The 23,749-nt window shown below is 52.3% G+C and overlaps 1 protein-coding gene across 2 annotated transcripts; it reads right to left on the bottom strand.

Moving 5' to 3' along the window:
* Positions 1 to 15,655, bottom strand: PVR (PVR cell adhesion molecule). 2 transcript variants are annotated; one of them, XM_044257162.1, is made up of 9 exons: positions 15,630 to 15,655; positions 14,605 to 14,884; positions 11,657 to 12,016; positions 7,856 to 8,158; positions 7,221 to 7,338; positions 4,742 to 4,890; positions 3,756 to 3,887; positions 2,070 to 2,101; positions 1 to 1,550 (listed from the first exon to the last, which is right to left on the bottom strand). In XM_044257162.1, exons 2-9 carry the CDS (start codon positions 14,690 to 14,692, stop codon positions 1,479 to 1,481), a joined length of 1,254 nt encoding a protein of 417 aa, XP_044113097.1. In that variant the 5' UTR covers positions 14,693 to 14,884; positions 15,630 to 15,655; the 3' UTR covers positions 1 to 1,478. The 2 variants fall into 2 exon arrangements, with proteins under 2 accessions (XP_044113097.1, XP_044113096.1); XM_044257161.1 differs by lacking the exon at positions 15,630 to 15,655 and having other exon boundaries at positions 14,605 to 15,068.
* Positions 15,656 to 23,749: the final 8,094 nt, after the last annotated feature.

Consider the following 23,749-nt stretch of genomic DNA (forward strand, 5'->3'; position numbering starts at 1 on the left):
TCCAGATGTAATAAATTAACTTTAATATTGGAGCTGGGGATGGACAGGGGTTTATGTAGCAGCAACATCTCCCTGACATTGTGGAGCCCTATGGGCCTTGCCACGCCCTTGCCCCTCACTCCGCCCATTCTTCTCTATTCACACTCTCCTCTCCATCCAGAGAAGACCCTAAGAACTTGTTTTCTCTTGCACAGAAGCTCATGCCTCACTCTCTGGTTTAGCACCCTGGACCACGGCCTTACATCCTGCCAAGTACTTCCCCAACAGACAGGTCTCATTGTAAGAGGAATTCTGGATCCTGCTCCCAAGATCAGCATCTGTTATAAAATAGGAAACAGGCCTGTTGCATCTGAGCATCTCTGCCTCTGGGACCTTGGGATGTATCCTTCCTGGTCTGAGGGCTGTCTTGTGTCTTGAAGCTTCTGCTCCGCCAGGACCTTTTCCTTCTTGTTTTTCACACTTTGCTTTCCTTGGTGGATGACTAGCTCCCGTTCCCCGGGTTCCTGTCCAGCCCAGCATGCTGGCTACAGATGATCTCCCATGGCCTGAGTCTTGGCAAAAGGTGCTAGGATCTCTCATCCTTCAAGTTCATGTCTGCCATTGTTCCTGCTCCTCGAACAGCGCTAAGCAGCTGAACTCCAGACTTGGGTTCTCTTCTGGACAAAGGTTGGCAGCTCTTTCTTGTAACCAAGGGATGCCACGGATACAGAGATTTAGAAGCTCAAGGCCAGAGGTCAAATTCTTATAAAAATTATCTGGCAGTTGGAATAGTCTGTGTGGCTCCACAAAGCAGGAAAGGGTTAATCTTGCCCAAAGAGAGATTGGCTCTTTGCCCCTGGCTCCAGGGCCCTAAGCCCTCAGAGTGTTTTGGCTGATGGGAGTCTTATTCTGCCTGGGGCTGTGGGCGGCACCAGAGAGTCTATGCTAACAGTGTGATTCATAGCGGGGACCCTGACCTGTGGAGGTGCTGGAGACTAAGGTCATCTCCATGGCTGGTCAGCCACATCTGCAATGATGTACCCCGGATAAAAACCCTGGAAAACGAGGCTCAGGTGAGCGTCTTTGGTTGGTGAGACTCTGTGTGTTGTCACACATCATTGCTGGGAGAATTCAGTGCTGTCCGTGCAACTGAGAGCTGGTGTAGGGTCCCTCCCGGACAGTGCCCCATGCGGCTTCTCACGTGACTGCTAACCTCATCCCTTCATTGTAATAAACTGTAACCGTAAGTGCACCGGCTTACCGGCTTTCCTGAGTGCTGTGATTCCTTCCAGTGAATGAATGCACCTGAGAGGGGTCGTGGGGGCACTTGAACTTGCACCTGCCACTGCAGTGCAGGGCGGATGGGACATTCTTGAGGTCTGGCATGAGAACGGTGGCCCGTCTCTTTAGAGGGAGCCTCATCCCCTGGGGCCAGGGTCCAGCTGCAAGGTCCATGCCTTCGCCTGGCCCAGTCTCTCTCTCCAGCAGTCCTGATGCTGTCACTTTGTGTTCTCTTTAGGTGGATCCTCGGAAAAGCTGACACTGACGTCCACAACCGTATAGGAGACATGCTAGAAGGCAGATATTAAAATGTTAGCCTCAGGGCCCTTCCAAACAGAATCTGCCCACTGGAGCCCAGTGTGCAAAGAGCTGCGGGCCTGTTCCCTCCCCTCTCCCTGGAAGTCAGGGCGGCGCTTCCTCAGTTGAGCTTAGCCAAAACGCCAAGAAGTGATTGGGGCGGCAGTTCTTAAGGTGTGGTCATGAGTGGGGAGGGAAGGGGCACCTACGGAAATGCAGATCCTCAGGCCCCAGCACAGACCCACCAGACCAGATGCTCAGGGGGCATGGCCCGGGAACCTGCACTTTAAGCAAACTTTTCAGGGGAGTCTACCTGGCAGGAGGGGTTGGGAACCACGGCATCGAGGCATCTGGAGAGAAAATCCAGGACCTGGCTCCTGACACCATGTTGGCATTTGGTTAAATGCTACAGGTCCCCAGAGATGCCTGTCCCCTCCTTGGGAATGTCCACATAATTAGTCTGTGGTTCGTGCAGAGCCCCACACCCTCCTCAGCCCCACCGCCACACTTACGCCATTTGCCGAGGAGCGGTGTTGGTCCCGACCTAGGGAAAGAGAAGGAGAAGTTTCGGGAATGAATGACAGTACCGGACAGCATGGCGAGAGGACGCTAGTGGGTGGCGGAGCCCCTTGCATTCTCAGCCCCAGCTCTGCTGCTGACATGGGGAAGCCACTCCCTGCAGTGGTTTTGCGTAAAACAGGACTGGGGTATGTGCCCCATCCAGCTATCCAGTTATTAATAATAGCCCAGCAGTTATTAAGCATAAATAAATATTTATTTGCCATGGGTTCTGGAACCTGAGAGAAGGTTTCACATCCCAGTTCTGCCCTTTAGGAGTTGTGTGACCTAAGCCAATTGACGCTCTGTGCCTCAGTTTCCTCAACCATCACACAGGGATTTATTCAGCAAATAAGAAATGTCTACTTTGTGCCAGGGGCCTTCTAGGTGCCGGAGATACAGCCGTGAGCAAAACAGCCCCAATCCCTACTCTCATGGAGCTCGGATTAACCACTGATACTGGCGACAACCGGACTCAGAGCCTGCATGCGCCTGGCGTGTTGCTTACAATGTGCCAAATGCTGCCCTGAGTGCTTCACCCGTATGATCAGGGGTGGTTACTCCCATGGAGAAGGAAACTGAATCCCAGAGAGTAGGTCATTTGCCCTTGATGACACGAAGAATAAAGCAGTAGACTGGGGACGCCTGGTGGCTCAGTGGGTTAGGGTCTCTGCCTTCGGCTCAGGTCATGATCCGCAGGGAGCCTGCTTCCTCCTGCCTCTCTGCCTAGTTGTGATTTCTCTCTGTCAAATAAATAAAATACTAAAAAAAAAAGCAGTAGGCTGAGGGCGCAGACACAGGCAGTCCGGCTCCGGAGATGCCATGCTTGGCAAACCCTTCCTCAAGCGCCTCCTGTGTGCCTGGCGCAGGGGCAGGCAGGGCTGGGGACACAGCTGTGGCCATGGCAGTTCTAGCTCTGCCCTCCTGGGGATCATAGTTCGCTGTAGAGATAGATGAGTCTCCACGCAGTGGCGCGTTCCCGAGGGGGCAAGGCCTTGGGTGGGGGTTGGGGGGGAAGTCCAGAGCAGGTGTTTGGCTCATTCTGGGAGATCAGGGAGGGCTTCCTGGAGGAGGAGGCCTTCAGCTGGGATGTGAGGAGGCAATTTTGTTTAGGGGTTGAGGGAAGAAGCTTTGTCGTCAGCAGAAATGCTCTCTCCTCCTGACTTTCGGGCTGCGAGCCCGTTGGCAGACCTCCTCTCTGCAAGCAAACATTTCCTCATCCATAGAGTGGGGCTCAGTACTCAGCACTCGGAAAGTGCTCAGCAAAACAGCTCTTCTTCAGCTCTACTGATGAAGCCAAAGGACATTACCCGAAAGAGCCGTGGAAAGGGTGTTGTAGGCAGGGGAACAGCCTATGCGGAGCCCTTTAGTCAAGAGGATCAGGCCCTTAAGAGCTGGGATCAGGGTGCCAGCTACGGCCCCTCCTCCCCAGAGGTTTGCAATAATCCAGTGAGCAGGATTTTCCAAAACTTAATGTCCTCCTGTGTCAAATAGGGGAAGCTCATGGTACTGAGGGTTCAGTCTGAGGCTGCCGTACTTGGGGATGAGTCTAGATCATAGTAGGTAGCCAAGCATGGCAGCTGTGGGGATGCTCATTCTAAGCTGACAGGCAGGAGATATGCCAAAGAGGAGGGACTCACGGGAGCGTCTGGACAGGCAGAGACGAATCAGGAAGGCCAGCAGGACCAGAACGACTAAGACTCCTACCACTGTCAGGGAAGCGATGCCCAGAGGGGACAAGCCTTGTTGTGGTGCCTGGTTGGGAGGTCCTTCTGGAAGAGAAGAAGTAAGCAGGGTTAAGTTCAGGGGCTCCTGGGGTCTTCACGTGCCCCTAAAACATGATTCCTCGTCCTTTAGGGAAGCTACCGCCCGGCCTCTCCCGGTCATGTCTCAGGTGGACTTGACTCCACCCCCTGGTTCCTAGGACAGGACTTTGACCCAGGCCTGGCTGATCAGAGCATTCCATTCTCCTTGGCTGTTGGGATAGATTCACGGGGCTGCTGGGACCCCAGCTAAGCCCACGACAGTCAACCCTGGGACTTTGGCTAGAGCTACTGAAAGTGGTGTATTCTTTCAACTGGGACTACTAGACAGGGGAGACAGGCGGCTGTAGCTGCTGAGGAACATCTCATGTCCCTGAGAACACAGAGAAAAGCAGAGACAAGAGATGTAAAGGAAAGTTCCTGGGTTTTACAGTTTGAGCATCTGGATCCAACCATACCTGAAGGTGCATTTTCAGTAAAGTCCCATTTTTGCTTAGGCTATTTAGAGTTGTGCTTCTATCACTTGCAACTGATAGAGACTCCTGCTTCACATGCTTGGAAAGGCCTTTCTGAGTCCTGGGGACAAGCCTCACACAGCTACCCAACCCTGGGTTTGCAGACGGGGTGTATCCGGGAGGCTGCACAGTGGTTCCAGTGGTACAGATGGTGAGTTAATGAGACTAAAGATGACTCAATTGGTCCTTTCATGAGGGGTGTTAGGGGAAGGATGGGAATCAGAAAGCATTCTTGCGTCTGACGATTCCCTTAACCAGGAATCACCTCCAAACTCCTCCGTCAGAGAGGATCCTGCTGTGACCTCCTCCTTCGGTCCCTCTATTCTTGCCACCCAAGGGGCTCCTCACCTCTGACCAGGATGGGCAGTTCTGCCTGGCCAGTCCCTAGGGCATTGGTGACTTGGCAGATGAAAGTCGTGTTGATGGACTCATCCACGGTCTGGATCAGGAGCTGTGAGCCCTGCGCCACAGCAGAGGGCGGCAGGGTCCCGTTGGTCCTGGGAAAGACCGAGGCGGGAGGAAGCGGCAGGTGTGAGCTCTCACTGCATACTCATGACGTCTCTGATCTCAGTTGAGAGCAACCCTGGAATCTCCCGACTCTTCCTCTCATACCCACAACCCTCCTAGCAGCAGGTGCCGTCCGCCCCATCTGAAACACCTCTCCAGACTCTGACCACGCCACAGGCCTCCTTGGCCACCACCCGGGGCTGATCTCTCTGCTCCTGGGCTGCCGTGGCCACCTTCTCCCAGGACTCCCTGCCTCCCCCCCATGCCCACCACACTCTGCCCCGCATGCAGCGGCCGGAGAGATCTGGTTAGAACGAACTTGTTCACCTCCCTTACTGTTCAGAGCCCTCCTGTGGCTCCCACCTCACTCAGCATAAACCCAAAGTGTCCACACAGCCACAGTCCCCACAGGCTGGCTGCAGACCACCACCGACCACACTGTCTATGACTCTCCCCTCTGCTCTATGTCCATAGTGGCCTCCTTGTGGTCTTTGAATACCCTCACCTCAGGGTCTTTGCACGCTGTTCCCTCTGCCTGGAATGCTCTTCTGGGTATGTGTCCAGCTCATCCTCCTTTCCTTCAGTCCTCTGTTCAGACGTCACCCTAGCAAGACCTTTCTTGCCCCCACCCTGATTTAAACTGCAACGCCCCCCCCACCTCTGCTTTATCTCTAACTCAGCCTTTATCCCCATCTGATGCACTACCAACTTCACAGCATTATTTTGTCTATTGTTTTCCTCCCCCACTAGACTGGAAGCACCAGGAGGGGAGAGAATTTGGTCTGTTTCATTTATCAAGACACGCTGGCCCATATGATCTGGCACAGAGCAAGCAGTCAACACGCTTCAGTTTAGTGGACAGAGAAGACGCAAGCATGGGTTTCTGGGCATCCGGCATAACCTGGACGGTAACCCAGCCCCATGGCTCACGGGCCTGGATCACGGTGCTTTGAAGCAGGATGGGAGAGGCGTCTGCCTTCACCACTGGAAAACCTTTGACCATGATTCCCTTGACTGACCGTAGAGACGTAGCAGTGGCTATCCACAGAGGTGGGCTGGTGGGGGATGGGCACTCCCGTGGCATCTGCAGGGTTGCAAGCTGGGATGTGAGCCCCGTCCAAGGTTGGTTAAATAATTGATGGCATGTGCATTGGATGGAATGGGGTCCCAGCAGCACTGAAAAGGACGCTGTGGGGGCTCTGACATGCCTAACAGGTAGAAGACGGATGGATGGGGAAAGGGGACAGACTGATGGACGCGATTGGGCAAAGCAGGAGAATGCACCGTGTGGGTTCCTGAGTGCTTGTTGGGAAAGTCGTACGTCTTTTCTGAACGTCTACAGATTGGTCTGATGAAACGCTGGGTGACATGGTGACGGGGATCTACATGGGGTCATGCGGGAAGGCGATGAGACAGAGGGAAAGTTTCAAAAAGGTGCCCGTGGCACAGTTTTTGCTGAGAAAGGTAGAGAACAAAAGGCAGGTGGGCTGTGTAACAAAGGGTAATGGTGTATATTTCTGGACACTTGCCTACAGATCTTCTTTTTGCTCATAAACGGATTGTCTACAATCCGGTTTCTACAACGGCAGTAAGTTATTTATAATAAGAACAAGGGCCCGATAAGGAGCTTGTAAAACAATCGATCCCTTTGCCTTTTTCTTTCCCCGCTCTGCATCCTAGCCTTGGTCTGAACTTGAGGGAATCAGAGTGCTCTGAGCTTCCTCGTCGAGACAGTGGGGATGGCACCCACTCCACCAGAAGTGACTGGGTGGGTTACATGAGGCGACCGCAGAGGTGGCCAAACCCAGATGTTAGGAGGATCAGTGTGGAGCCACTTCTGCACCCTTGTGGCCCTGGGACCCAGGCAGGTGACGGCACCTACTGGGGCCCGACTCATCTTTAACCCCAGGCACGGTGACGGTGCTGCCTGTGCCTGGGGTGTGGGGGTCACATGGGTCACACTGAGGGTCACAGTGGTCATATGTGACCACTGGCACACAGCAGACAGCCGAAAAGAGCAGGTATAATGGTGAACCTGCCCTAAACCGCCTCATAAACTGTGCATATGAGACATAAATCCTACTGTGGCCTAGATTCCACTTCTCTCTTTTCACTTTCTTGTACCAGTCTCCCCTGAGACTCAGTGGTCCAGGCCCCCAGCCTCCTCCTCCCTCAGACTCAGGAATCCAGGCCCCCAGCCCTCTCCTCCCTCAGACCCAGGAGTCCTACCCCCAGCCCCTCCTCCCTCAAACTCAGGACCTGACTCCCTCAGACCCAGGACCCAGGGGCCCAGGTCGGCCCAGGTCCACCCAGGACTCACGTGCTCCAGTCATAGCCCGTGGGCTCCGGTTTGCTGCGGACGTCACAGCTCAGAGCGACCTCCCTGCGGCCGAGGTACCAGTTGTCATCAAAGCCGGAGATAGAGACCTCTGGGGGGTCTGAGGGAAACAGACACACAGGCTCAAAGATAGGGACCCTTCAGAGGGGCCTAAAGATATGTGGGAGCATGTCATAACGAGAAAAGGCTTCAGTGGGTTTCAGGAACAGCCCAAGACAGAGAGGGCCGTGAGGAGTCTTGGGTAATGGATTCCCTCAGAGCAGGGAAGGCCAGAAGTCCTCGGCAGGGTGGGAGGTAGCGGGGTGCTGAGAAGGCTTTTGGGGATCTGTTTCTCTCTAGTCGTTTTCCTGGGTAGCCAAGTCCTGGCATGGCATGGCTGTCCTGGGAGAAAAGGCCTCTTGGACACCCATCACATACAGGAGCACATTCAAGGCTCTGACAAGTCCTGCTGGGAAGAATCCTGGATGACCCTGCCTCCGATGCTGTTTATCCGCCCCAAATATCATCGACAGGGAAGATTTTCAAAGTCCCCACGGGCCCCAGTAGACAATGTGGGGGTAGGGGTGGAGACAGCAGGACAGTGGTCCTTGTCCTTGCTCACATCTGGGCGCACTCACAAGGCACATTGAGAGTCACGGACAGCAGGACGGGCTCCTTGAAGCTCTCGTGCTCCACTCTGCAGGTGACAGGCTTGCCATCTGTCTGGCTTGAGGGTATTGCGATTAAGAAGCTGGTGACGGTGTATGTGCCAGGCTGCTGTCCTGGCACCAGGCTCTCATTGGTCTTCCCATCCAGGTGTGACCAGGAGACCTGGGCGGGCGGGCGGCCCTCACTGGAGACGCAGCGGGCCACAGGCACAGGCTCTGGGCCGAGCGGGCTGAGCGGGACCTCCTCAGCCTCGGCCTTGTTCTCTGGCTGGGCTGCAGACAAGAGCAAAAAGGACTGGTCAGTCCTCGCCTGCGGTCTTTCAGCAAACAGCACACCAGCGGAAGGGGGCAGCGAGGTGAGTGCACTGGAGGTCCAGGTTCAAATCCTAGCTCCGTCCCCAAGCTGTTGGGTAGCTATGGGCATGTCTGTGCTCAGTTTCTTTGTCAATGGGAGATAAGGACAGGATCACAGGCAATGAGAACATGCAGGTAAAGCTCCCAAGATGGTACCTAGTGCATAATACATGCTCAGGAAATGCTGCTGTTATTATTGGGAATGGAATACAGTGTCTGGCTGGAGGGTGGGCGATGTTGGGGACCCAGCAATGCCCGAGGCAGCCCCCAGCCCTGCCTTTAGCAGGTATACAGGTATACGCTCTCTCTTCCCCAGAGAGCGGCAACCCAGAATGGGCAAAGCTGGGATGGGGGCGCCAGAAGGGGTGTCTCAATGTTGGGAGAGTGGTGAAGGAGGGCTTCATGGAGGAGGGGAGGGCTGAGCAGTTCTGTGGAGGTTGAGAGGGGAAGACAGGCTTGAGGTCACACAGTTCTACGGGACAGAGCTGGGCTTCCACTCCAAACCCCTCGTGTGACCATCTCTTCATTATTCTGGTAATTCCCAAACCTGGGGCTCCGCTTCGTTCCTTCCTCATTATTACTTGTTACTGTAGTGTTATTATGGACTGGAGATTTCTCTTAAATTTGACTCACTGGTTGTGGGTTTTTTGTCTTCTTTTTTTTGGTAAAATACTGGTAGTTTTAATTTTACACAAGATTTCCAAAACAATGGTTACATAGCGTAATAGGCATCTGCAATGAATAGTTTATTCATGGAAATTTTAAGTTAAAATCAGCTTCTAAATTTAAATTAGTCATCTCTGACTAATGAAGAGAAAAGGAAATCACAGGTGCTGGGAATAATCTACTAGACAATCCAGTTGTCCACTTCTGTTCAAGCAAATTCCCTCTATTGCTTGGGCTCAAGTTCGATTTATTTTGCTTTTCCCAATTTGTGCTTCACTTGGCACGTCTGATGGATTTCACAGGGGAACTCAGTCTTAAAACTAGAGCCAAATGTGTTTTTCAAAAATGCATTATTTTATAATTTGCAAAATGCCCTTCAATTTTATCCACAATTGGAACACTCCTCACTCCCAGGGTACCAGCGAGGAGGTAGCAGACAACTTGATTTCCTGGTGGGGAGGCCCCCTCCCAGCCCTGCCTCACTGATGAATGTGAAAGCATAGCATGAAATCTCACCCTTCCCTTTCTTTGGGTCTCATTATCTCTTACAAAAATAAAATAAAAGACGTAAGCAAGGGGCACCTGGGTGGCTCAGTGGGTTAAGCCTCTGCCTTTGGCTCGGTCAGGATCTCAGGGTCCTGGGATCAAGCCCCACATCAGGCTCTCTGCTCAGCAGGGAGTCTGCTTCCTCCTCTCTCTGCCTGCCTCTCTGCCTATTTGTAATCTCTGTCTGTCAAATAAATAAATAAAGCCTTAAAAAAAAAAGATGTAAGCAAGGTTTAGGGGCTGCTGCAATTTGACACCTTTCTTTCTGATTAACATAGAGTAGAGGAAGATTGGTTTGGGTCTATCTACTTTGGTGTGGAGTTGGGGAGGGATTCATTGCAGACATGAAAAGCTGTGTTTCCAGTTGCCTCTGGTTCACCTAAGGGATCACAGTAGATGCTGCAGAATGTGGCCTACAATCCGAGGGAAGCTCTCCAAAGTAAAGGAGGTAGATTAAGTTTTTTCTTCATGGGCTGCTTGATATTTCCCAGTTGTTACTAAGGTACCAGCATGCTGGCGTTCTGAGCCCCACCTATCACCATGACCTCCCCAGGTTCATGGCCAGTGCCCCTGGCTTGGTAGAGTGCTATCAGAGGTGCCCCATCTGGGAGTCACCAGAAAGTTCCCTGCAGAATTTGATAATGAAAATGTTCTGATGCCAACCCTATGACCACAGGGTTAATATGACTCATTTGTGTCTTTTGGAATCGGGTGTAGTGCCCAATCGTCTAGTAGCATAGGTCCAACTTGTTTCTGGTCTACTAAATTATTTCTTTTTTTTGAGAGAGAGAGAGCATGAGTGAGGTCTTGTGCAGGGGTGGGACAGGACAGAGAGAAAGAGAGAATCCCGAGAAGTTTCTGTGCCAAGCGTGGGGCCTGACACGGGGTTCGATCTCATGACCCTGAGATCATGACCTGAGCCACGCAGGTCTGCCTCTGCTCTACTAAATTTCTGGCGGCAGCCAGAGGAGATGTTATCTCAAACCTCAATTTTTTCGCACCTTTCCAACAGGTCTTGCTTCCTCTCTTGGCTGGTACTCATCACACACCTAACCATGATGGAAGTGCCACATAACCTTTTAGAGTGTCCTGTGCGCCCGGGACAGCTGCACCTTCAGTGTGATGTTTGCCACTGAAATCCACCAGAACAGCTTTGAAGCCACCACGAGCTGCCATCCTTCATGTCCCCCGCTCCCCAGCAAAGTCCCTGCTAACAGGAAACTCAGTACAGCATTCTTGGAATCCAGCCCAGGCTGCCTGGCAAGCAGCCGCTAGATGCCGGGAGCCAGGCCCCTGCCCCTGGCCCTGGCCCCAGATGCTCACTGGTTCTGGGTTACTCTCAACCCGAAGACCTGAAGTCCCAGATTTGCTGAAAGTGCTGCCTTTGGCTGGGCGCTGTGGGCACCGTTGCAAGGACTTAACGGTGCAGGAGTCATCTTGTAAGGGCCTGGATCCCTTCCCAGCACAGGTAACTCCCTATAAGTACACATCAGCTCTTACTAATCCTCTAAGTACGCATCAGCCCTTACTAATCCTTAGGTGATCTCTCCTTCCCAGAGGCTAGGGACTTACTCAGTTTCAAGAGGAAATGTTCTGCAACCTTGAGAACATGACAATGCCTGGGGGGATCTGGGTCCATGGTGGGGAAAGCCTCTTCTCCTGGGTGTCAGAATGGCCCTCCTTCCTGTCTGTGTATTTCAACTCTCCCTTCCTCACCAAAGGGAGTAACAATGATTGACAGCCATCAGGAGCTCACAGGGGCCTCTGTTCTAAGCTTCAGCTGGATAAACTCCCGAGACCCTAGGGACAGCTTTCTGAGGACAGCACACTTGTAACTAACCATACCTTACAGGCGAGGAAAGGAGAGTCTGAGATGAAGGCGTTTGCCAAGCTGGTGGTAGCCAACTGGGAGGCAAACCCTGGCCTCCAGGCTTCCCAGGCCCCGGCCAGGACTCTACTTGTCCCCCCTTCTTATCCACCACCCCCATGCTCTGCCCTCAGTCTGCAAGAGCTTAACCTTACTCTCCAGGATCCCACCTCTCTTCCTAGCCTACATCTATCTCTACCTCCCCATCATTGCCCCATCTCCTCCTTTGGTCCCCACAAAATCTCGGCGCTCCATCCTTGCGCCACCCCCCAGCCTCCCCCACCCCAGGCTCCCCACCCTCCCCCCCACCCCGCACCCGCCTCCCGCCCCCCCCTCACCGAGCACGTGGAGCCAAGTGCGTGCGCTCCTGCTGCCCTCGGGGAACGTGGCGAAGCGGCAGGTGTAGTTGGCTTCATCTTGGGCGCGCAACCCCCGCAGGGCCAGCGACCCGTCCCGCAGCTCCAGGCCCGGCCTGGCGGCCACAAATTCCAACCGGCCAGGCTCGGGGAAGCTGGCGCCCTGTATGGGGTGGAAGACCGCCACGTTGAGCTCGTTCCCCGCCACGTCCTGCCGCGTCCACGTCACCTGCGTCACGTGCACTTCGTGCTCCAGCGGCGGCAATTTGCAGGACAGCTCCACCGTGTTGCCCAGGAGGCCGCTCACATCCCGGGGCGCCAGCACGCCGACCGTCCCAGTCCCTGCGGGGCAAACGCGGGCGGGTCAGACCCGGGCGTCCGAGGTCGGGATGCCGAGGGGCGCCCAGGAGGCCACTCACCCCTTCCCGGGCTGGACTGGGTCTGCTGCCCTCTGTCTGCGTCCGAGCAGCCTTGCGGGGCTGTGATTACCGTATTTCCCCATCGACGCTTTAAATTGTGGTCCGTAATGAGGTTGAAAACTTAAATCTGCCATTTAAACCATTTTAAAGTGCACAGTTCGTGGCATTGAGCTGTGCATGTAACTACCACCATTATCTAGTTCCAGGGCGTTTCCATCAGCTCACTGTCATCAATGCCACTGTGACGCTGTCATTTACAGGAACTCTGACTGAGGGGTGGGAAAAGGCCCAGCATATCTAAGTCCTAGAATCCATGAAATATGATATTATTATTATTATTGCTATGCATGGGCCCCAATTGGGAGAAGGTTTGTAGGGGATTCTGGCACAAGAAGGAAGGCAATTATAACCCAAGGATTTTGGATCCCTTCCGATCTCTGCTGTGAGGCTTCAGGCAGGTTACCTAACTGCTCTGATTCTTTTTCCTAGTTTGTAATGTGGGACTAATAGCAGTTACCACGCACAGGCTGTTCTCAGTGCTTCACGCATCTCTCGGGGTTTAGCCCTTAAACAGCTCCTTGAAGCAAACACTACCATCACCCTCACTTTACAGATGGGGAAACCAAGGCACAGAATCGTTTCCTCCAGGCCACAGAGAAGGTAAACGGCCGAAGGGGGATTTGAACCCTGCGGTCTGCGCTCAGGAGTCCTGACCTCTAACCCACCAGGCTCCATATTAAAATCTTTCAGGCTCAGGCCTCAGCACATAGTAGGTCCTCAATATGTCTTGGCACATACTGCTAGTAATAAACACAATGCTGTCCATTCTTACTAGTAATAATAAAGAGAATGGAGGAGGTGGGAAGGAGGTAAGGGTTTTGAATTCTGGTACAGCTAGCAGCAGCAGCAGCTGTGAGACTATGCGTGGGTGGTGTCACTTCTCTGAATCTCAGTTTTGTCATCTGTAAACTGGGGGTGGTTAGAGCATGATATAATCATATCGTGGTTGCTGGGTGGACAAGGCAATGAAATCTACCCAGAGGGATTAGCATGTGCCAACAACTCTGCCAAGGAGAATATTGTAATTATTGTGTTATGAGGAAAAGGAAGCTGGGAAGTAGCAGACGGGTGCCTAGAGCGTGCTGTGTGGAGGAGGGCACGGTTTGGACACAGGCAACTGGAGAGTGGGGAGCCTGCTAACGTGGGTCTGAGTGCCGGCTGTGCCACTGATGTGCTGTGTGGCTCTGGGCACGCGGGTCTCCTTCTCTGGGGCTTTCGTCCACCCGATGGCAGGTCTCGTCCCTGGCAAGGTTGCCATGAAGACGACATTGGGTGAAGCGTAACGACCACACTCAAGTGCCTCCTCTGTGCGGGACACCAAGCTGTTTCCTTACAAGTGGCCTCCCCCAACCCTCTCCACGACCCGGTGAGATATGCACTCGTATTTTCATCCTCACTGGACGGAGAGGTCAGGTGTACCTCCGAAGGTCAAGCCACTTGCCTAGGTCTATCCTGCGCCCCTGCTCCTGGGCACCAGGCTCTCCCGTCCTGGTAGAGGGGGGCTCCGTCCACTATTTTGGTTCACTCATTGGACCTGCTACTTCTTGCTGGTGCCTTGGGCAAGTTGCTTCCCTTCTCCGAATGGAGGCCACAGTGGGGCTCATATTGGGAATCTCCTTAGGAGGTTTGGGTTGGTGGCTCTCTGTGACGTCCTCGAGCCTTGGGCCCCTCTTTTCTGGAGAAGTGCCCAGAGTTCTGGGAATCACCTTTTGGGAAATGCTGAGATGACCAACTGTGGCTTCCCCAAGTCTGCGTTCAGAATTAATATTGTTCATCTAAATTACCATGTCATTATTGTTCTTACCCAGTGTATCCAACTTTGATCGGCATCCACCCAAGAAAGAGTCTTAGAAGGTAGGTAGACTCTCCATCCCCCCATCCCCAACACTTTTTAGGGAAACACTTTTTAGGGAAACAGTTTTAGTTTCCCTGAAACTCTCCTGAGCTCACACAGGTATTAAATGCCAAAAGCTCTTTTGAAACTGGGGCCATCTGACTTTAGAGCTATATCCCCAGGGCCTGGAACATTGTGAGACACTTGGTGAATGTGGTGGGATGAAATGCCCAGCTGCATGGATAAATGAATGGCCATGACTTAGAGCCATACATTTGGGGTCAGAAGGGGGAAGAGGTTATGTGCTCCTGCCCTCTTCTAACCTCCCCCCCTCCCCATCAAGCATTCTCTGATGAGGTCAGTGGGCCCGGCCTCTGGGGTCTGGCCACCGTGAGCAGGAGCGGGATGTGAGGTGTCCGGGCATGAGTCATTCATTCTCGGCTTTCCTAGACTGACCGACGGTTCTACCGTAAGGAATTCTGGCTGCTTTCTGGGAGGCTGGGGTCCCGCCCCGTTCTGTTCCTCCAGCCCTGGGGGAGGCCCACCATCCTGCCAGTGCGGGGGGGAGAGGGGGAGCCGCGGCCGCCGCGCCGCGGTGGGGGGGAAGTGTCACTTACGGGCTTCTGTGGGCACCCCGAGTAGCGACAGCAGTAGCAGCGGCAGCAGCGACAGCAGTAACGGCGGCAGCTGTCGCGGCAGCACCATACTGGGTTCCTCCCGCAGCCGGGTCGCCGCTCCGCGCTCCGGACGGGACGAGCCTCCTCCCTGGTTTGATGGGCTCCTTCTCCCTCGTCCGCCGCCGCCGACTGGAAGCTGCAGCCTAGACCCCGAGGCACCCCAGCCTGCCGGAACGAGCAGTCGCGTGGAAGTTCCCAGATCTTCACCTCCAGACCGGCCCTGCGGGGGCGGGGGAACGAGGGTGGGGGGGCTGCCTCTGCGCCTGCGCCACCGAGACACCGCCCAGGATTTAGCGGGTGGTTTCTTCTTTTTTGTGGAGGCGTAATAAGCACAGTGTTGTATTAATTTCAGGTGCATAGTATAATGATTTAACACTTTTTTTTTTTTTGACAGAGATCACAAGCAGGCAGAGAGAGAGAGAGAGAGAGAGAGAGAATCAGGCTCCCCGCTGAGCAGAGAGCCCGATGCGCGGCCCTGGGATCATGATCTGAGCCCAAGGCAGAGGCTTTAACCCACTGAGCCACCCAGGCGCCCCTATGATTCAACACTTCTGTACATTTCTCGGTACTCGCCGGCGACAAGTGTGCTCTTAGTCCCCCTCACCTGTTTTCCCCATTACCCGCTACTCACCTCCCCTCTGGCAGCCCCCAGTTCCTTCTCTGTATTGAAGAACCTGTCTCCCCCGACCCTCCCCCCCCACACCGTATTCTGTTTCTTAAATTCCACCTAAATGAAATCATTTGGTATTTGTCTTTTTCTCACTGACTTACTTCACTTTTAAAAGGTCAAGGCTGCTAAGGGCCACAGCTGACATTCTAACCTATCATTGGGATAGATCCCGAATTCTTAACCACCAGGCCTAAACCCTCTGGACTTTGGAGTCAGACAAGGCCTGGGCTCATACTGGGTGAGTTGCTTCCCTCCCTTTCCTCATCTGAAAAATGGGTACGATGACAGGACTCACCTACACAGGAGGGTTTGTAAGGCTGAAAGAAGTAACTGCTTAGCCCGATTCCTGGTGTTATCATTTTGCACTCCATGGCAGTAGCTATACCAGTAACAACCAGTATCAGTGTTTTTATAGATATCACTGAATCATGTTGGTGAGAATGATGATTCACCCATTCTGCATTCAACATCAATTTATTGAATCAGGCCCTATTCCTGGCACAGGGAAGGCGGCAGAACATAACACAGACAAAAATCTCTGCCTTTGTGAAGCCCACCTTCTACTGGAGGGAAACAGGTGTTAACAAATGAATGCAGAGAACACTGTCCTGTTTGGTGGTGATGATGGTCCCAGGGTCACATACAACAGGGAGAAGGATGGGGGAGGGAGCGAGGGAGGGAGAGAGGAGAGGAGAGAAACAGACACTCAGAGACAGTGATTGGGAAGTAGGGAGAGAGAAAAACATACAAAGAGAGAGACACAGGATGAGAGACTGAGAGAAAGGAGAGGCAGACACAGCATAAGAGAGATGAGAGAGAACTGAGAGGTGACAGAGAGACCCAGGGAGCCGTGTACTCAGACACAGAGCTTGGGAGACAGCTTTCTCCCCAGCTCTGTCTATCCTGGCTATAGCTGGTGGTCCCCACCCCGGCCCCACCCAGCAGCTCTGACCCTTGTTCTGTGACATCCCTCTATCTTTCTAGACTACTCCCCTTTTAGGCTTTGGCCGGTTTGGAGGCTTTTGTGATCCTGCTGACGTCTTTGATTTGGAGCTAGTGTTCACTGATGGCGCATGGCCTTGGGAGGGTGGCTCTGATGCTCGGTGTCTCTCACCCTGGATGTGGGTGAATTTCTGAATGGAAACACAGACGCCAGTCACTGGGAAATCTCTGAATTTTCTGGCACTCTCGTTCTGGGATACTGAGTTCTCTCTGAATCCGGAACCTGTGGCTGTTACTGCGTTCCTCCTGTGGACCGTGCTGTCACCCTCCGGGGTTCCCCCTCCTCCAGGGCTCCCCAGCTACCGCACGTGGGGAGCCTCCTCGCAGAGCTCAGTTGTTCAGAGGCTGCCCCTTCCTCTGCTGATGTTTGAGCTTCAGATCTGGGCCCCCACCTTATCCCATACTCTACCTCTTCGCCCCTGGACATCTGACTCCTCTTTGACAGGAATGGAGCCTGGGTCTGAAAACAGGCCATCAGAACCCTGGTCCTAAACAACGGGCAGGTAAAGGGAATGATACCCGCCCTTGGTCACTGAAGCACAAAAGTGGGGTCAAGGCAGAGCCAAGGGCCAGGGATGTGGTGAAGGTTAAGGATGGAACGAGAGATGGGGTCAAGAAAAGGGAGGGCTTCGGGATGGGGCTGGGATGATAGGAGGGTCAGTGGGAGGGGGAGGGACTTCGGTGGCTGGTATTTCTGGTCACCCCCTCACCCCCAAATAGTTGGGTCAATAGATACTTGGGAAGGCCAAAACACCCATGCTATAAAAATCTCTGAATTCAAGTAAATGTCTTCTTTTAGGTCTGGATGAACCTCAATGAGGGCATCATGGGGTGGGGTGCGGGATTGTTGCCAGTTGGAATGGGTAGGGTGAGGCAAGATGTTCTACCACTCCCTAGAGAGCACCTGCCGGGACCCCTCCCCACCTCTGAGCCCCAGGGTTGGTCTGGGATCTCCTTGAAACTACTCTCCTTTAGTCGAACTCTTCCTGTGTTCAAACACACCATCAGTTTTGAACCTGTCCTTTTGGGTATTTCCATTGCTTTGCCCATGCAGAGGGAGGCGCCAAGAGAAACCATGTCCGCGCCACGTCCCCTGGTGTGGGACGCAGTCAGGTCCACGGTAGTTTCTAGAAGCTGATTGGCTGGGTCCGAGGGCATGCGCACTTGTGGTTTGGGTGGACACCGCGATTGTCGTCCAGTGCTCATACCGGCAAGGTAGAGGGTGGCAGTCCAGGGCTCACCACCCCGGGACCCGCATGGCAGTAAACTGGAGCTTCCAGAATTTCAGATGTGAAGCTTTGTCCCAAGGCTTTGACGTAGGAACCTGGAGGCTGGGTAGGGGAGGAAGCGGGGGGGGGGGGGGGCAGAAAGAGTGGACAGGGGAGACAAGGGGCAGGGGAGAGGGGAAGGGTGGGGAAGGGAGAAAGAGAGCAGGGAGAGGGGAGGGAGGGACGGGAGTGGGGGTCTGGAGAGTTACTCTTTTGCTTCAAATTCTGGTTTCACCAATTCGTAGTAGCTGGTGATCCTAAGCAACCCGGATCATTTCTCTTGCCTCCTTTTTTTCTCATCTGTAAAACAGAGGATCAAGAAACTGTGTGATGATGGTTAAATAAGTTATTTGCAAGTAAGTTATATGGTTAAACAGGTAAATTTGTTCAGATGGTCCACAAATGGCAGAAACTATTCTTGGTGTCCTGGGGCAGAATTTTCATCTTCTACACTCTGAGGCTAGGCAGGAAAAAAGATGGAAAGAAATCCCCAAACCACCACCACCTGCCTGCCCTTCTCCAAACACCGGCTGGTTACCAGACCACGATCCTGAGATCATTTCCTCTCCGACATCTCTAGCCAGCTCCCCCACATCCACGGCCGTGCAGGGGTGTACTGGTGCCTCCCCACGGTTGTTCCCTCTTTCTACTTTCCAAATCCCACAGGCCTCTCACAACCCAAGGAAGGAATTGAAACCTGCCCTCCCCAGCCTACTTCTACCACTGGTAACTAATCAGAGCCATACCCTCTGACAGGCAGCTCTCTGTATACAACAGAGAAGGACAAGGTCCAGATTGTAGCTCCTACATGTCCTGGCCCCTGACAACAGCAATGATGTCACGTCTTCTGCTTTACAAGTCAAAAAAAGCAAAGCCCTTGCAGTCCCTCTAAATAAAGCACATTTAAAAAATAAATAAATAAATAAATAAATAAAGTACATTTGCTCACCTTAAGGCTGGGACATGTTTCCTCTGTTCTCCACCTGGCAACAGCTATTAACACTTCAGTTCATGACTGAGCCGGTGCCTCCTCCTAGAAGCCTTCCTGGATACCCGGGCTGGGCAATCCCTTCTCTGGTGTTCCCGAGCCTCTGAAGCTGTAAGTTCCATGGAGGCAGGGCCTAGGGTGGTGAGAATTCCATTTCCTCATTTCTGTTTTTTTTTTTTTTTTTAAAGAGATGTATTTATTTATTTATTTGAGAGAGAGAGAGAGAGAGGTGTAGGAACGGGCAGAGGGAGAGGGAGAGAACCTCAAGCAGACTCCCCACTGAGCTCAGAGCCCCAGATGCAGGGCTTGATCCCACGACCCTGAGATCATGACCTGAGCCAAATCAAGAGTTGGACACTTAATTGACGGAGCTACTCAGGCGCCCCAACTTCCTCATTTCTAAAATGGAGCTAATAATAGCATCTACTTTCCAGGATTTGGGTTAATAAACAGAAATGATGCATTAGAACCCTTTAGTATAAATAATGCCTTCAAGAGACATGGCTACTCTTGTTATCCTCTTAATGTGTTCTCCAGCATAGCTGACCCCTTCCCCAGGGAGCCCTCTTGGACCTCCCCTCCCCAGGCTAGATCTGGAGCTCCCTCTGGGCTCCCATGTCCCAACTTAGACTACTCTGGGTTGTCACCACTGGGAATGGGTCTTTCTCCCCCACTGGACCCTGAGCTCTGGGAGGGCAGGGCTGCAGCTGCTGCGGTCAGCCCTGAGGACCCAGTACTGCCCAGCACAGGGCTCTACATGGACCAGGGGCTAGGGAAAGGCATGTTGAATGAATAGTTGGATGGATGGCTTTAGTAATTATTTGATCTGTTATTTGTCTGTTAGTCCTCTTTCCCACCTTAGCACAAAAAATTATGTTTCCTGTCAATACTGGAATTTAGAAGAAACTTACTTACAAAGTTGTGTGTGTGAAAGAGAGAGAGTGAGAGCAAGCTTGAGAGTTTGGGTGTGTTCCAAGAGGGAAGAGACAGGGGTGGGGTAGGAAGCAGGGAGGGCTGAGGACTTGGGCAAGGCATGAGCTGGAGTTTAGACTTTGGAAATGGAGTCTGAACCCCGAGAGGGCAGAAGCCATGTTTGTCTTGTTTTGGGCCATGTCCAGCATCTAGCCACACAGAAGAGCCTTGATAAATATTCCTTGGGTGAGTAAATGAACCAGGTGTTGTCAAAGTAGCCTAGGAACCTTGCTGTGTCTGTTATAATTGTTGGTCATGGTATGCTTTGGACAGGTCTTGAACCGGAAATAAGTTCTTTTTGTCCCTTTCAGGGAGGAGAGAGTCTGACTCATTGCTGATAAGCATGGGAGACAAATATGGGACTGCCGTCACCACTCTATTCTAGAGTGGGGAACATCAGTCCTGATACTTGATACTGGCACTCCTTCCTGGGGAGTGTGGGTGGGTTTCCAGAACTCTCAGTATACTACTTAGATGAGCTACTGCCAGTCTATCAAAAATGGGAACTGAGGGCACCTGGGTGGCTCAGTTGGTTAAGTGTCTGCCTTCGGCTCAGGTCATGATCCTGGGGTCCTGGGATTGAGCCCCATCTCGAGCTCCCTGCTAAGCGGAGAGCCTGCTTCTCTCCCTCCCTCTGCCTGCTGCTCACTCTGCTTGTGCTCTCTCTCTCTCTGACAAATCAATAAATAAAATCTTTAAAAAAATGGTAGCTGAGGAGGCAGGCATCCTGGCAAAATGGATGTGAAAATGGAGAGGAATTATGGCCAGAGGTTACAGCTAGAAATTCCATCTCCCTTCTCCCACTTCTTCCTTTGATCCTCAAGAACATGACAACCCGTATGGCTGCTGGGATGTATGGAATGCCTGGAGAGAGGAGGAAAGTTCCGGATTTTCTTTGTTTTTGTCTTCTACCTGGATACAAAGTGTGTGATGGCTACACAGTCACAGAGTAAGAACAGGTGCGGGATTCTCAATTTTCTTGTTCTGCATCTCGTGCCTTCGACTGCACTTTCCACCCCTACCCCGGGGGGATGTTGGGATACACTTGTGCTTATTCTCAGCTCACATTTTCACTGTGGCCCAACTCCTCCACACCTGCCTGTGGGCACAGCCTTCCTCCTAGTCACGCCAGCTTTGTTTTGCCAAGTGTCATTTAAATCCTTGACTTTATGGCTTACATCTTAGGCTTAGACGTATGCATGGGTATTAGAGTGGCTGCAAGGAACCACTGAACTAAGGCAATAGTGGTGTAAGTAAGAAAGAGGGCTGTTTCTTGGAGCACCTGGGTGGCTCAGTGGGTTAAAGCCTCTGCCTTCAGCTTGGGTCATGATCTCAGGGTCCTGGGATCAAGCCCTGCATCAGGCTCTCTGCTCAGCGGGGGGCCTGCTCCCCACCCCCACGTGCCTTTTGTGATCTGCCTACTTGTAATCTCTGTCTGTCAAATAAATACATGAAATCTTAAAAAAAAAAAAAGAAGGCTGTTTCTTCTTTCAGGTACAAAGAATCGAGAGGAATTTAAGACAGAGCCAGTTGGATGGCTTCACAGAGTCTCTTTCATCTCTGAAAAACGGCACCCATTTTTCAGTGGGATGTTGGTAAACTGGTGTTCCAAAAAAAAACAAAAAACAAAAAACAAAAAAGCCCACAAAACCTCTGATTTGTACTGTTTTCCAATTTCCATGGTGAGCATGCTGTAGCAAGTTTCATGGAGCACGTACCCTGTGTGACAGAGACAGAGCTTGTTGTCGTGGAGCTGACAGTCCAATAGATAAGATAAATACGAAATATTCACATCAACAAACATTTAGTGACACAATGTAGTTAACTGCTATTAAGCAGGACCCGGCTAGGACAGTGTTCCACCAGCGGACTAAATTTATAACAGGGGTCGTCCGGAGGTCTCTTTGAGGAAATTTGCCCAGTTTACTTTTAGGAGTGGGGAGGGACTTCACAAAGATTCTCAGCTGTTCCAGAGGGCAAGGGAAAGGGACTTGCTACAGAGGACAGCAGGCTGTGGGCTGGTTTGGGCGGTGGCTTCAGTGTCACCTGCTAAGACCTGGCCAGCTTTGGAGCTGCAAGAACCAGTTCCTGCACTGCCACCACCGAAGCAGGAAATGACTAACTTCTTTAACAGTGGAGGGAGGGGGAGGAGGGATAGGGAACTGCAAGATGCCTCCGGTGACCAATGAACTGGTTAGATATTAGGGATTTCTAAGCAAATCTGAGCCCTTGGACAGACCAGGGCAAGGACCCCAGAGTCAGTGATTGACACATATGGGTTCTGGGAGGATTTATTTATTTTTAACAATGAGGAGTTAGAGTTGCACTGTCTAGTAGGGGCTAGCCACAGGTGGCAATATAAATGGCAATTAAATTGAATTAAAAACAAAAATTGCATTCATCAGTTACGCTATCCATATTGCAAGAGCTCAGTAGCCACAGGTACTGGATGGTGCAAGTATAGAACATACCCATCACCGCAGAGAGTTCTGTCGGACAGCACTGGTCTAAGGCAGGAGTTTTGGAATTGGGCGGACTTGAGTTGAGATCATGCATGGCTGTGTTGCCCCGGGCCAGTCTCTTGGCCTCTCTGAGCATCACTTTTATCCTGTGTACTCAAGCACAATGACCACTACCTGATACAGGAGGGGGGAGCTCATGAAAAAAGGGGAAGGGGGGGGTCTGGCCCTAAGGAGGGAGTGGCAGGAAAGCGGGGTGATTGGGAACAGGGATTTCAGAGCCAGGCAACCTGGCTTGGAGAACAGCTCCCCTTTGTGCTACCCCATGTGACCCTGGGCAAGTCACTGTCTCTCTGAGCCTCCCCTGCTTTGTCAGGAAAAGGGAGGTTCTCCTTTCCTCAGTGGGTTCAGTGAAGAAGATATGACCCATGAATCATCAAAGGTACATAGTGTAGGGGCTGACACAGAGACAGCCCTCGGCAGACAACATTTGCACCCAGGTCTGCTCCTACTGTGAATCATAATGGTGTGGTAGTTGGTTTTTTGTTGGTCACAAAAGCAGGGATGCTCCCTAGCCAAAGTTTCATCCATACTCCTTTCCCCTCCTCCTGCCATCTACTGGGATTCTCCAACAGCTCAAAATCAAGTGGTCAGTCTTATTTACAAATGGGCCATGAAGGGAAACCTGGGTTGACTCAGCCGGTTAAGTGGCTTCCTTTGGCCCAGGTCATGATCCCAGGATCCTGGGATCGAGTCCCGCATTGTGGGGGGGGGGGTCCTTGCTCAGTGGGAGCCTGCTTCTTCCTCTGCCTGCCAATCCCCCCTGCTGTGCCTTCTCTCTCTACCTCTCTGTCTCTGACAAGTAAACAAAATCTTTTAAAAAATGGGCCACAGAGTTTTGGAGCTTGTGACCACCTCCCTCACTTCTCTGTGCCCAGGTTATTTATTTATTTATTTATTTTTGAAAAAGAGCAAAAATAAACTGCATGTGTAGAAAACATTTTGGGGTGTCTGCTCAGTTTACAAGGCAAAAACTCCCCAGTTTTATGAGCAACAAACCCCACAGGCAGGGCTGAGTCTCTGAACTCTGCTTGTACAAATCCTCCTGGCCCCCACCTCCGCCACAGGAATGGGACCGTGGTTGACACCTGACCTGAGTGAGCCAATCGGATGCCTTCTTCAGGGGTTTTAGGGACAAGGCGAAGGAATTCAGTGGTCTTAGAAGTTATGGGATTGTGTCTTTCCCCACATGGATGGAGAAACACTGAGCACACGTGGGCAGAGAGAGAGCGCCACGGATTCTTTCCTTCTCATCAAGAGGTGGTGTCCTTTTCCCACCCCTCAAATCTGGACTGGCAACGTGGCTAGCTTTGGCCAGAAGAATGTGGCAGAAATAATGATGTGCCATCCTTTTTTTTTTTTAAATTTTTATTTTTTATGTATTTTTTATTTATTTACTTATTTTTTTTAAATTTTATGTATTTAAGAGACAGAGCACGAGTCAGGGGAGAAGCAGAGGGAGAGGGAGAAGCAGACTTCCTGTTGAATAGCCCCCCCCCAACAAGGGAACTCGATCCCAGGACCCTGGGATCATGACCTGAGCCAAAGGCAGATGCTTAACAAACTGAGCCACCCCGGCGCCCCAGGAATGATGACTGCCATTCTTAACCTTGGCCCTCAGAGGCACTGCCCCCGTGTTCTTACTCCTGGAATCCTCCCTCTGTCA

Source organism: Neovison vison, chromosome 7, assembly GCF_020171115.1.
Source record: "Neovison vison isolate M4711 chromosome 7, ASM_NN_V1, whole genome shotgun sequence".
Classification (NCBI taxonomy): Eukaryota; Metazoa; Chordata; class Mammalia; order Carnivora; family Mustelidae; genus Neogale; species Neogale vison.